The 13323-nt window shown below is 33.4% G+C and overlaps 1 protein-coding gene across 1 annotated transcript in view; it reads right to left on the bottom strand.

Moving 5' to 3' along the window:
* DNAH8 (dynein axonemal heavy chain 8) overlaps positions 1-13323 on the bottom strand; it is a 116221-nt gene that overhangs the window by 29620 nt on the left and 73278 nt on the right. The window contains exons 61-73 of the mRNA XM_041404276.1: positions 12948-13070; positions 11200-11330; positions 10721-10874; positions 10120-10284; positions 9320-9546; positions 8819-8937; positions 5967-6070; positions 4944-5120; positions 3920-4087; positions 2919-3131; positions 1652-1789; positions 1216-1343; positions 331-502 (exon numbers count right to left, since the gene is read on the bottom strand). Of these exons, the coding sequence (XP_041260210.1) occupies positions 331-502; positions 1216-1343; positions 1652-1789; positions 2919-3131; positions 3920-4087; positions 4944-5120; positions 5967-6070; positions 8819-8937; positions 9320-9546; positions 10120-10284; positions 10721-10874; positions 11200-11330; positions 12948-13070 (2019 nt within the window). The remainder of the gene's footprint in view (positions 1-330; positions 503-1215; positions 1344-1651; positions 1790-2918; positions 3132-3919; positions 4088-4943; positions 5121-5966; positions 6071-8818; positions 8938-9319; positions 9547-10119; positions 10285-10720; positions 10875-11199; positions 11331-12947; positions 13071-13323) is intronic.

Here is a 13323-nt window from a genome sequence, read left to right as displayed (position 1 = left end):
ATTCCATACCAGAGAATGCCATGTCCACTATATAAACTGGAGGAGTTACTCAGAAGAGACTTGTTCATGGTTTAGGGATTGACGGGGTATTGGTCAGCATGGGGTGAGAAATTCTATTGTGCATCACTTGTTTCTCTTGGGTTTTGTTATTATTACTATGCTAAGACTTAGAGGAAATTGCCAAGAGCATTTGGAAACCACAGAAGTACACAGCAATATTTGGAATACTGGGGATTATAGTTCTTCTCTAAGCAGGCATAATGCTGGCTAACAGTCATAGAATATGCTAACAGAAGTTCAAATTAAACCCTCCAAGCACCAAGAACTTACTGTTGGTTGATCTACCAACATAGAAATCAGGTTCAAATCATCAGAAAAGGGGATTTTATGAGCTCTCAACTCTGTTTCCCATAAGTCTTTAAGCAAAAGGTTCCTGAAGTCTTGATTAAAAGGTCCACAGTATGAAAGAAAGCCTGTGCAGAGCAATATATCTCCCACAAGTCTAGAAAAGGAAGAAAAATCATTAAAAGGTGGTGCACAAATTCAATTTCTAATTACTTTAAAAAACGGCTTTTGAAACATAAGAAGATTTTTTTTAAAAGTTGCTTCCAGAGCATTTTTGAGGCAAAATTTGAGTAGTATTTTATGAAAACACTGTCTCCACCCCTACAAAACAATAGAGCCCTGATGACAACTATTCCTTTTTTCCTAAATGAGTTAATAAAATTGTTTATTTCTTAAGAATATGTCTGAAATACACTATTTATCAAGGACACAAACCTAGTTCTATTGAAACTCTCACCAGAAATGCCCACTTTCCCGATAGCAAATTTATAGTAACATAAATGTTCTACAGAAGCTGAGCTTATCTGAAGGTTTCACTTCCCCAGTGACATCAGAACGATGTGCAGTATTAGGGGGACTGCAGAAGCAGCAGTTATACAGGCACATAACAGCCCTAGTAAAAATCTTTTTGGTAGCTAATTCCAAAATCAGAGGCATTGTTCTTAACTGAAATACTGGCACTCAGCACTCATGTATTCTTACTTATGGGAGGAAAATTCAAATTCCAGGGTAGTTCATTTGATTACATTGCTATATTAAGGTTTCCAGGAAGAAAATTAAGTACTGCAATTAAAGCTACTAAATTGTTTACAAATACTTCACTTTTTCCAAGCATATTCTTTTTTTTTTTTTCTGTAATGGATTTGATACCTTTTAATTTGAGATTTAAATTCTTTGCTTTGCTGAGTCCATCTAACTTTCTCTCCACTCAGTCCATCTATAAGGTCAGAGGCTGCTTGCATCTTTCTTTTGCATGTTTCTGCATCATTCTCTAAGTCCTAAAATTGAAAAAATGTCCTACTTAATTATCAAATGCAAAAATGTGGAGTTATTTTATATACTTTTCATCATCTTATATTATAACTATTTTATTTATTTAAAACTCATCCTTGAGGATACTTAAGGACATCTAATATGTTCCTATTCACAGGAAGCAGATATAGGCTTAAATCTCTTACTTTTACACCTCAATCTCAGCCATGTTATTCAAGGTAGCAGGTAAATGTGTGTTTGCAGCAAATCCTAATTACATAACAAGTGCAATTGTACAAGCATTTTTGGTAAGACTAAAATACGTTTATCACACCATTTTCTCCTTCATTGCTGCATCAAACTTTGCCTGCACTTTATCCAGTTCAGCTTGCTTTTCATCTAATTCTGCCTGAGCTTTATCTTTTTCTGCATTAGCTATTTTCAGGCGACCTTCTTGTTTTGCCAGGTTAGCCTGAAAAGGAGAAAAAAAAAAATTTAAAAGTTTTATCATATATATGATTTTAATATAATTCAATGAACTATTTAAGCCTACTTAGCTGGTAATCACAAGACAATACATCAAAGTAACTTTTATATAAACATCAAAAACATTTAAGCTGAAAACTATACCACATATATACTGAAGATAAGATTTTCTTTTGTTCAATAACAATACAGTACCTAAAGTTCTACTACATATTGTCAATTTTATTGACAATAAAAAAAATTACATTTCAAGAAGCTGGTTAAGGAAGTAAGGTTTCTGATCTGTACACATTGGTTAGACTAGAAGAACAATCATTCAGTATTCTTGGTTGACTATATGTTTTGACTATATGTAATTTCCTCTTTTATTAGTGAATTTTGTAGCAGCCAGCAATCACAACAGGAAATTGGTCCTTTATCAGCTAACAATATTGCTTTTACCCACTGAAATGGGTAAAATGGTCCTAAAACAGTGACTCTTCCTATTGCTCCTAAAATTATATTTATGGTGAACACAGGAAATTAATTGATTTTTTAAAAGAATTCATCTGTATTACTGTTGCTTCTGTAAATAACATTTCTACCAGGGACACAAAGGTTAAAAAAATTTGGTAGGTGTTCACCCCTTTTACTATTTTTTAAAAAATTATGCTATATTTAAGGATAAAATACTTTGTTTAGAACAAAAAAATCACTGCCCTTGAGTCTCATAAACCTGAAAAAGAACACTCACACACACTAAAGTAAAAATTTACTCTTAAAAATGTTTTCCTTATTTTGCTTCCTACTATTGCAACATAGCTCCTTTATTAATGTGACCTCTGAACCTCTTTAGAAAGCCAATATTTAGGCAAGATGTCAGTCCTCCACTGCTTCTAAGTTACCAGGAGAAAAGAAAAAACCTAAAATAGCTGCAAACCTCTGTTTGCAGGACCCTCTGGAGAAGGAATGAAGATCCTGGTAAAACATTTTAAAAACAATTATAAAGTAATTTTATATATATATATATATATGTGTGTGTGTGTATACATTTGTATACATTTGTAAAATCCTATTACTTTAAAATACATTCAATTACTTGGTAAGCAAACACAAAGCAAGAGAGGATGTGTTACCTTAAGAGGCAAGACTTCTCTGTTAACACCATAAAATACCACCATGGCTTTTGTCCAAGAGAGGAGTCCTGCCACGTTGCCACACACTTTTTTACCATTTTCCAGTGTATAGTCTTCCATTTCAAAGTAAGGCTGGACTAATTCTACTGTCTCATCATTGATTGTATCCCTAGCAAAGTTCCTTAGGTTGTTCAAGAACGGGCCACTCATAAGCTTCAAAAAACAACACACGAGTTATTTACACATTTTACATTCAAGGTCTTGTTCATAGGTGAAGCTGTTAAAAAGCATTCCTAAAATTCTTCTGTAAACAGAGGTAATTCATACTGCTAATAATGTAAGTGTGCTATTCAGTTGTAACTCCTCCCACACACCTTCTGTTATTTTGAAGATTTAACCAATTACGCTCCAGTAACTAGATTCAAAAGTTACTGATGTGCTTTCCATCTCCTATATTCCTGCGTTTTAGAAGCATTCAAGAAGCATCATTTAATTAAAAAAATTTGACCCATAGAAAGACTCAGAAATATATTTGTAACTTAACTAAATGCAAAAAAATTTTGGCAGTTGTGATGCATTATCTAATTCTGAAAAGTGAAATAATTTGGCTTAATCTTTTCTAACAAACTTTTAGCATGCTAAAGACAATTCATGGAATAACTGTTTATCTCATTTTATTACATCAGTGGAAAATAAAAGCTTTTGATGACTTTTTTAACTGTAAAAGCCTAAATAAAATGCAAAAGCACTATTTGTTACTGTTACCATCATTGCCAGGAACAGGTCAAGCAAACTCTAAAGCTTCTGCTGCAAGTCTCTAAGCAATTCACCTACTATTTCTACCCATTAAATATAGTGTATAGATACAGTTTATCTTAAAACAATATGTTTGCCTTTCAATAAAATTCCATCATGTTTTGGGTAAACAGCATCATAAGTTCTCTGATAAGCTAATTGCTATTTCTGATGTTTAAGAAACACCATTTGAAAACTCTACTAACTTTTAATGATTCTCCCCATGATGGCTTGCAGCAAGGCTTTTCTGGATCCATGGTAACTTGATCCAGTCTCTTTTGAAATAGTAGCAGACAACAGTCCATGATCCTCATAATGAGGTGAGGAGGTTTTGCAAGTTTTCTAACAGTAGCGATATCCTCTGGTCTGATGGTCTGTTTGAAGAAAGGTGTAATAGAATCCTGCATCAATACCATCATACCCATTTCAATATCTTGATTTCCATGTTCATTTGTAATACTTTTCTCTGAGGTGCATTTGTATTAAGTATATACAAAAAAAAAGTAAGAAACATGGCCTAATTAATAAGTTTCATAGTTTCGTAAAACTTTAGCAATTTTGTGACTATTTTTGGAAGTTTCATTTATTTAATTATCTAAACATCAGTGTAAGAGCAAACAATGCTCCTTTTTTTGCTTTTTCTACTCAAGAACTTCTGTCACATAAATTCTGATAACTGGAATGAAAGGCCGTCATTGATTTCTGATTTCAGAGGTTTTTACTGTTCAGAGCAGAAGAATGAAATTATGTAGCACAATAATGCCTCCAGATTTCTGAACCCTGCTTCTGATTGCCCTGAATCCACTTTGTTTCCTGTTTCTCTTAAAATTAAAAGCATTGTGGGTTTTGGTGAAGGAAGAGATAGATTTTTATTTGTCTTAAAAGACAGGTGTAATTACTTAAGTTTGAATTAAAAACATTCTGTTAGCACAAGAAGTATTCCCTTGAATTCAGAATAACAGATATTCTAAAGGCATGTGTAGCTTTTGGAAAGATCTCCAACTTCATAATGATGAAGTATTCAGATGGAAGGAAAAAAAATACTATAAAACAGTCCCTTTGTGTTTTAAGTAAAATATGTGTGCCTTAAGTATTCATGAGAGACATGGCCAGCAACAGCAAGGAGCTGGTGGCAGCAGTCAGTACCAAGAGACAGCTGCGTGTTGGTGGCTCTGGCTTCTCACAGGTGATGCAAATAATACTGTACTAATAAAAATGAAATTTATTCACTTTAAGAGCTTCTTCTGCTTCTTCTAGTGCTGGTTTAGCTGCCTCCAGTTTTTTCTCTGCTTCTTGCTTTTCTATATCAATTGCATCCACGATCCTTTGTGCTTTATCTTTCACTTCCTGGACTTCAAGCTTTATTTTAGTTGCAGCTTCAGCACTTTCTTTGACTTCTTCTAGTACCTGGAAATGATAATAAACACATAAAATCTATAAATCAAAATGATGGAACAAATGATTATGAGACACAAGATAAAATAGGTAAGTAACAGCTATTAAATCTAACCCCAAGTACAGCTAACTATATATGGTATCATATAACTATTGAATAAATATTTAATGTGAGAAGTTCAACTTCATCCCTTTCTGTCACATATTTCTCTTATGAGATCAAAGACCTCAAAGAATGCATGTAGTCCCTTAGTCATCACCAGCCAAAATTCACTCTCCAGGGCATATTAAATATGCACCATCAGAGCATTAAGGTATCTTTCAGAAAACAGAATGCCTATACTGATCCATTCCCTAGCATACCTTTCCAGAGAGTCATTTTGGAAACCAGATTTCTACCAGACCACCACTCTCATGAACACACAGGTATCTTGTTAATGTAAAAGACAAAACCTGAAACTGGACTGCAATGAACATTTTTCTAAGGAAAAGAGATTTTTCTAAGCAAATTTGAAGTAGAAAAGCCCCAATATCATGTTAACTTTTTCTCTGCTAGTAAGTGCACATAAGATCCAAAATTTAATAATGTCAATTAGGAACAAATTTTAAAAAATCTGTTAAAGAAAATGAAATTTGATGCTTATCTGAGTGGGTAAGAAATGGGAGAAGGACAAGGAAAGCACTCAACCTCTGTTGCAGTTTAAAAGTACCTCACTTTCAGAAGCAAATGCTAAATCAACACACTATAGAGAGAGTAAAACCTCATTTTAGATGAGGAAAATTTTTGCAAATTATGATCAAATTCTGCAATAGCATTTTACCTGCTATATATTCTAGTGCTATTTAACACTCACTTACTTTATCTGCCTTAATAGATGTCACAGCCAGCTCCTTCTCCTTAACAGCCAAGTCCTTAGAGAGTTGGGCAACAGATTCACTGGCTTCCATCAGCTTGGACAGACCTATTAAGTAAAATATAAAATTCAGAAATATAGAAACTTTTTTTCCTAGTTTGATTACACAATGTAGGCCCAGATCTCTCATGCATTGTACCTTGTGTTCTCATTCAATTTTATATAAAGGAGAGAAAGAAGGTGTAAGCAGTCATACTATCATGATTGTGTCTATTATTCATTTTTCATGGATATAAGCAATTTTGCAAGTCACAAAATTATTATAAACAAGATTAATTCTTCAAAAACAACAAAAAAGGAACTATGTCAAGTATATGTTTCATCACAAAGTCATGAGACAATCAGAATTTCTGAACGATGCTTCATTGTGTCGTTACATGAAGAAATTACCTAAGGATCCATGACTGACTTCTAATAGGGAGTCCCTTCTAGAAAAAATTGGGAAGAAGTGGAGTCAAAAGTGGACCTAAAGAAAGATCACAGCAAAATTATGACGTCCAGCTCCTGCATATTGAGTTTACCCTCTCTTGTCCCTGGTGACAGAGAGGGTGAAAAAGCACTTATGTGCTGAGGGCCAGTCCCAACATAGCTCTTCTGTGTGCTATAGAAACCACTCAGGCCAGTCACAGAGGCCACTCAGCCTTTCACAGAGCCATGGAATCACAGAATATGCTGACTTGGAAGGAACCTATCAGGATGATCTAGTTCAAATCCTGGCCCTGGAGACAGGACACCCCAAGAATCCCACCATGCGCCTGAGAGCATCCAGAAAGAGATATGCTTGCTCCCTGTATAGTTATTATATACTCAGTCTTTCCCATGCACTCATGGTTTGTTTTTTTTTTCTCTTCTCTCCTGCTCATAGACTTAAGCACAGGTATTTTGGCCATTCCTGAGTTCCTCATTGCATGCTGAAGCCTCTCCAGCCTCCTTCTTCCTCATCACTGAATCTTTAAATCCTACTCATTCTCTGGTAAAAGTAAATGCCCTTATTGCTTTCTCTCCCTAGGCACTTGAGTCAGCACACCCTTGCAGCTACACATTGGATGTGTGATATTTCTTCGTGATGGCTCTCCAATTTTCTGCTACCACATTTAAAACAGAAAAGAGTTCTCTCCCAGCATAGCCCTTGTTCTGACACAGCTGCCTCTTGATTAGGTTACTGCCATTATACAGAACCACAGAATCATCTAAGTTGGAAGAAACCCTCAATATCATCTAGTTACACCACCAATCCAGCACCTTCAACCCAGAAGCCACCAAAGGGAAAATGATACCCTTTGTTCCTTTACTTTTCCCTGCTACAAGCCTAGAGTGTGGAGAAGGAAAGATGGACAGAAAAGAGGAATATGCAGCTCAAAGGGAATTGAAGAATTCCATTATAAAAAATAAACCTGTATAGCTTATTAAGGTTCCTTGCATACTTCCAACAAGAAGTATTACAGCAGTACCAACTGTGCAAGTGAATCTAATTAAAATGTTTTCTAACTGGCATTTGTGTTGCCCATAAGCTCAAACACCTTGTTTTCTAAGCATCAGTGATACGAAGATGCTGCAGTAAAACATATCCAAACACATGTTCACCTGTACCCAATCATTTTGTTCAGCAGAACATGCAAGGAGCCTGTAATAACATGTCAGAGGCTGTGAAAATCTACTTTTTAAAATTTATTATTATAAATATTATTTATTCAATTATTATTAAATATTATTATTTATTTTATTGACAGTGCTTAAGCTGCTTATGTTACTACTTCTGAATTATTTTGGAAATAAAAAACTGTAGAAAGAATATCAAAAAACCTAAACCGACCCCAGTCTTTTGAATCTTCAAGGTTCTCAGACTTTATCCCCATCTCAAAGTAGACTGAGGGTAAGTTCAGATTTCAAGAACTGGCAACAGATCCATAGAGCAAAACACACACAATTTGAAATACTGAGGATTGCTTACTCCTCTACCATTCACTCTAATTCAGTAAAGAATTTATGAAAAAAATATCTATGCATTTTTATTCCAGACTTTTCTCAATGTGAAGGGTACCAGTTCTATTAGTAATCATTCTTGAAGTGCCACATTCTTTACCTTTGTATGAAAAATATTATCATGTAGAATTCTTTATTCCATTGAATTGGTATGCAATATCTTTTCTGATACATGCCAGGTTTCCTAAGATGCTCAGTTGACTTTATAGATTTACAAAAGCATGTCTAGGTGCAAATTGGAGAAAACTGAAAACACTAGAAAACTGGTGTTCTGACACCATTAAATACTAATGCCAAAAATTAGGCCATTTCAAACAGATGTCCAAAATCTGTCTGAAGAATATTTCAACCATACTTTTCTGTATTTCAGAACCACAGTTATAAAATTACCCCAAGTAACAACTACTTATTCTACAGCAGAAATACGAAATAAATCACATGTGAAGCACACAGATTGCATGGTGAGCATTTCTATACACAAGTCCAGAAACAAGTTAATAACTGTTTAGTATTACTTATCTCTACACCAGTAAATCAGATGGTACCTCTGTCCATTTTCAGGTTCTACTTTCTATAAAAAATTCTGATATGCAAATATTGAAGTTTAATAGAATGCCGAGCTGAATGGTTAGGCTGGTAGCTTCTTTGAGGTATTTTTACAAGAGAATCATTGTGAGATTGTGACTGGGGGAGTGTCTGGTAAAGGTCCTGATATGCAACCACTTTTGGACTGAATCCCCTATAAGTAATCACTGCAAAAGAATATTAAAAGCATAGATCATCTGAGAGCACACATGGAATATATTTGCTTACCAGTTTGCATACGTTCAGCCTGCTCATTAATACTATCTAACTTCTCAGTGTAAACCTCTTTGTAGCCACTGATGAAAGAGAGATAGGATTTAGGTGTTACGTAAGCTCGTCTTCGATACCTAAAACAAAGCATATTGGCAACATCAACTTCACATATATTTTTGATATATACAGCTATTCAATCACTTCCAAAAAAAGAAATAATTATATAACTCTAGTCTTTATTCATACAAAAACAGACTTCTTAATGAAATCTTACACATTTAGTTACATTTTTTAAATTCACATAGAAAATATTAATGACTGTTGAATAGTGGGAATGAAGATAAAGAATTTGCAACATAATAGCAATTTTTTTATAGCCTGAAGATATAATGGTATAGAATATTCATTTCTTATTACCTTTAAAATACATTTATTGATACATATAACATGAATTCAAAAAACACTGTCAGTAGCAACATTTTTTAAATTAATTATCACATTAGTAGAAAATATTACCTTTGGAAATAATTCTCACAGCTTTCTGAAACTATATCATGAAAGAGACCCATGGTTTGTACTACTTCTGTTTTAACTGATGGAGCACAGATCATGTTAAATTCTGAAAGAAAATAGTTGGACACAGCTACAAGAGCTTCCCTGGGCCATCGACTGAACCAATCCATGGTGCACCCAGATATCAGACCAGGAAATTTCAAAGAACGTGCACGGAATTTCTCACCAACCTGAAGAGAGAATCACAGTTTGTTAGCAATGTGATTCTTAAGCAAAGGTCAATGAAAGTGTTTAATTAGTAAAAACAACTAAATAGTCTATTTTCTTCTTGATGATTTTCTGCTTAGAACACACTGAAATTTTTTTTCTTCTCAAATAGAGTTTTGCAAAATTTGTAACAATCAACATTAATGAAATTTGAAGAAAGAAGTTCATTACAAATATATATGGTTTTAATATTTCAAAGCATCAAATAATATATTTTAATTACCAATAAAATACTGTTTTCCAGTTAAAAGCCATAATTTCACAAAAATACATTCACTGATGTGTATTAGGAAAGAATATGTGAGAGGAAAAAAACTTTAACTTATAAGAAATTATTTCGTTTTTAAGTATTTTGCTGTTAAGTTCTCACAGCTGTACCATTACTTTTATTATCTCAGCAATTACAACTAGACTTCAGTAATCTTTTCATGCATCTTGAACTTCCTTAAAAACATAAAACTTGAATAATTAGCTTATACCACATAGGCAAGTTTGCTAATGGAAGAAAGGAAAACAAATATATAGAAAAAACTTACTGGAGAAAAGCAGAGGACAACATGCAAGTTCTTCTTTGCTCGACTTAAGAAGTACTCATAAAGATTGTCAAAGGTAGGAGGATGCCGAGGCAGCTCTTTTTTCATCACAGGTACCAATGATTGGGTGATTTCATCCAATTCATCCCGAGCAAATAAATTAGAAATCTTTTTATGAAGTAAGAAATTGATAATTAATGGCATGGATTTAATTATTTTAGAATTTATAAATATTTGCCTGTTTTCATCTGTATCTCTTTCTCTCTGCATATACACAGTTTAGCCTAAAACCCACAGGTTTCGACTTATGAAACTCCACTGAAATCTAAGATGTCCAGCTCCAGAGAAGTATAGAATTTGAACTGGCAACTAAATCATCATTTAATAAAAGGCTACTGAAATACTAACTACAGCCCTTTTATATTCTTCTGGCTTACACTGAAATACAGAAACTACATATCTAGAGGACTCCTTACTTAAAAAGTTGAAATATTTTAATCATTATTGATTCTACAATGTATTACCAAGACAAATAAAGTAGTGAGAACAAATTCTTCAGTACCCTGCCTCTAGAGCACATTGGCTGTCAGGCTGAGACCCTTACCTCTCCTGAAGACAGCAGATTATTTACATATTCCAAAAATGATTCCTCTTTTATCTCATTATCAGTGAAAATGAAGGTGATACCTTGTCCTTCCTGTCCAGCTGTCCTATACAATTCTTTTAAATCTTCTGACAGATTTGTTACATTATAGGATCTAGGAGAGATAAGGAACATCACATGTTAATTGAAAACAATGCAGAATATCACACTTTTTGTATTATAGTATTTTATAAATGACATTGCAAACATACTTTGTAAACACAGATATTTTGGTGCAGGAATAGCTAACACACGGTCTACCTTTTTCAATTAAAAATAAATCCAATGCTGTATACAAACCAGGTAAGAGTGTATTGTTTTCAATATTTTTCCAATGGTGACAAAATTAAAATTAAGAAAAAAAAAAGAGAAAAATCTGTAGCCAAGTAAAGACAAAGCAACACCATAAGCCTGATTTATATATTTCTTGCATTTCTTACCTGGTTAAAGTGATCTGAAATATTTTATAGCCAGCAATGAAGGATGCTAACTTTGAAAGACTTTGTTTTCCAGATCCACCAACTCCAACAAGTAAAGCATTTCCATATGCTGTCCGAATAATTCGGGAAACCTATAGAGGAAATAAAGAAAAACATCAGTAATAAATTCAAACATTAGTTAGCAAAATTTAAAAATCTATTATGCTTTATGCTTAATTTGCTATAATACAATGTAAAAATTATTAAAAGGATACTTGCAGAAAATTTTTCCTCAAAAGAACACTTGTAAATTCTTTAGAAATTTTGGGTGGCTAATGAAGAAGCTGCATATAAGAACATGGGATTGTTATAATCATGAATACATGAAAGGGGACATTTTGAGGACATCATCCTGAATGTGTTTAAAAATATCAATAAAAAGCTTTAGCTAGAAGAACAAACATACTACTTTCCTAATTTTAGCAGCTGAAAGACTTAACACAAATAAACTATGCTTTAATGTTATCTTCTGCCTATCTACTTTCAAAATTCTTTTATGATAGTTTTCTTACCAAGTCTCCAGACACAAAAGCTGAGTGACAAATTTACTATTCTATTGCTTTTTTGATACATCTTCTTTGGATTTATGATATATTAGTGCACTATTAAGATTCTACATTATATTTCGGTTCACATGTAAATTATGCACAAAACTCAAAAGATTGGCATCTACATCAAGTCTTTGAAATATATTAATTTTTATCTTTTATAAAATTTTAGCTTACTGCACACTTCCCTCTGAGGCTTTCCAGATAGATATATTAAAGAAGTCTAAATATGAAATTATGTAGGTGACTAGATCTATTGGCACCCTGCTGCCACTAATTGCATATTGAGGATATTCTAGCTAAAATTTGCCAATAAAAATGGAATGTCAGAGGCTTTTAAGGTCTTCTGAAATGCACCTAGCATCATGTGAACCATATTAAAAAAAAATTATTTACTCCTACTTAAATGCAAAGCAAACATTTACTTCATATGAAGTGAACTAGAGACAAACAAAACCCCTTCTTCTGTTTTTCTTTCACTGCAATTTCTGTGTTTCTGTGTTTACAACTTCTGTGTGTCTTTCAGCAATCAGATCATCCAGACAAAGCAATTCCTGAGATAACACTTCTTAAAGCTGAGACACTAATCTCATACTTTGCCTATATTTAACCCCCATGAATCAGATTTTGATTTCAGATTAATTATTTTCTCATACATTGTGTTCTGATTAGGAGAACAAATGATTGTTAGTTAAGACCTACACACTACCCTAATCTCTACCCTACACACTGATTCTATTGCGGCCCTAATTTGTATTTCCTTTCATCTAGTCTCTCATCCAGTCAGATTCTACCTCAGGTTGTTTTTGTCACCTGTCAGGTACAGATACATTTGAAGTGTTCTCTGAATTCTAAATGGCTAAAAATAATTTTATATAGACAATATAAATGTCTTTATTTATGGTCTCACATTTCCTATTGAGGCAAATCTTCATCTGAATACACAGAAATTTAAACAGATATTTAAATAAGGAATTTATTATAAAACATGGAAACAGGTAAAATGTAGCTCTGTCCTAGTTCTCAAAAATGACCATGAAAAGACGGCAAAGCAGTTTGGGGGTAAGAATAGCTTTTCACAAAGCGCCCTCTAAGAATAGCTTGATCAAATAAAGAACACTGTTACAACAGTTAAACAAATAAAAAAGTAGCAATACAAACCTTAATAAGATGTGTCATTGCATCCTTGAAAAACACCAAATCAAGAAAGGAACCTCTAATATTTTCATTGTATTGCGACTGATATGCCCGCAATTTGTTACAAAGGAATTCATAGCTTGGAATCTGGGGAAAAAAAAAATTAAAAAAAGAAAAAATCTGTAACAACACTTGTAGGGAACTTCATAATTTTAAAACTCCCCTGATATTTTTACACAAACGTCAGTTTTATGTCTTGGTGATGTGTAGTGATATTATCTTGCTAATTCACCATAATCATTGTAGTTGTGTTTATGCTGAAATTTTTTGCTAATGGTGGAAGAAAAAGAGAAGTAATAAGAAAAGGAGAAAGTAGACTACATTTATATGTCATTATTAA

This window comes from Onychostruthus taczanowskii, unplaced genomic scaffold, assembly GCF_017590055.1.
Source record: "Onychostruthus taczanowskii isolate IOZ18803 unplaced genomic scaffold, ASM1759005v1 scaffold21, whole genome shotgun sequence".
Classification (NCBI taxonomy): domain Eukaryota; kingdom Metazoa; phylum Chordata; class Aves; order Passeriformes; family Passeridae; genus Onychostruthus; species Onychostruthus taczanowskii.
Note: the sequence above shows the minus strand (reverse complement) of the source record. Positions and strands in the feature narration are given on the sequence as shown.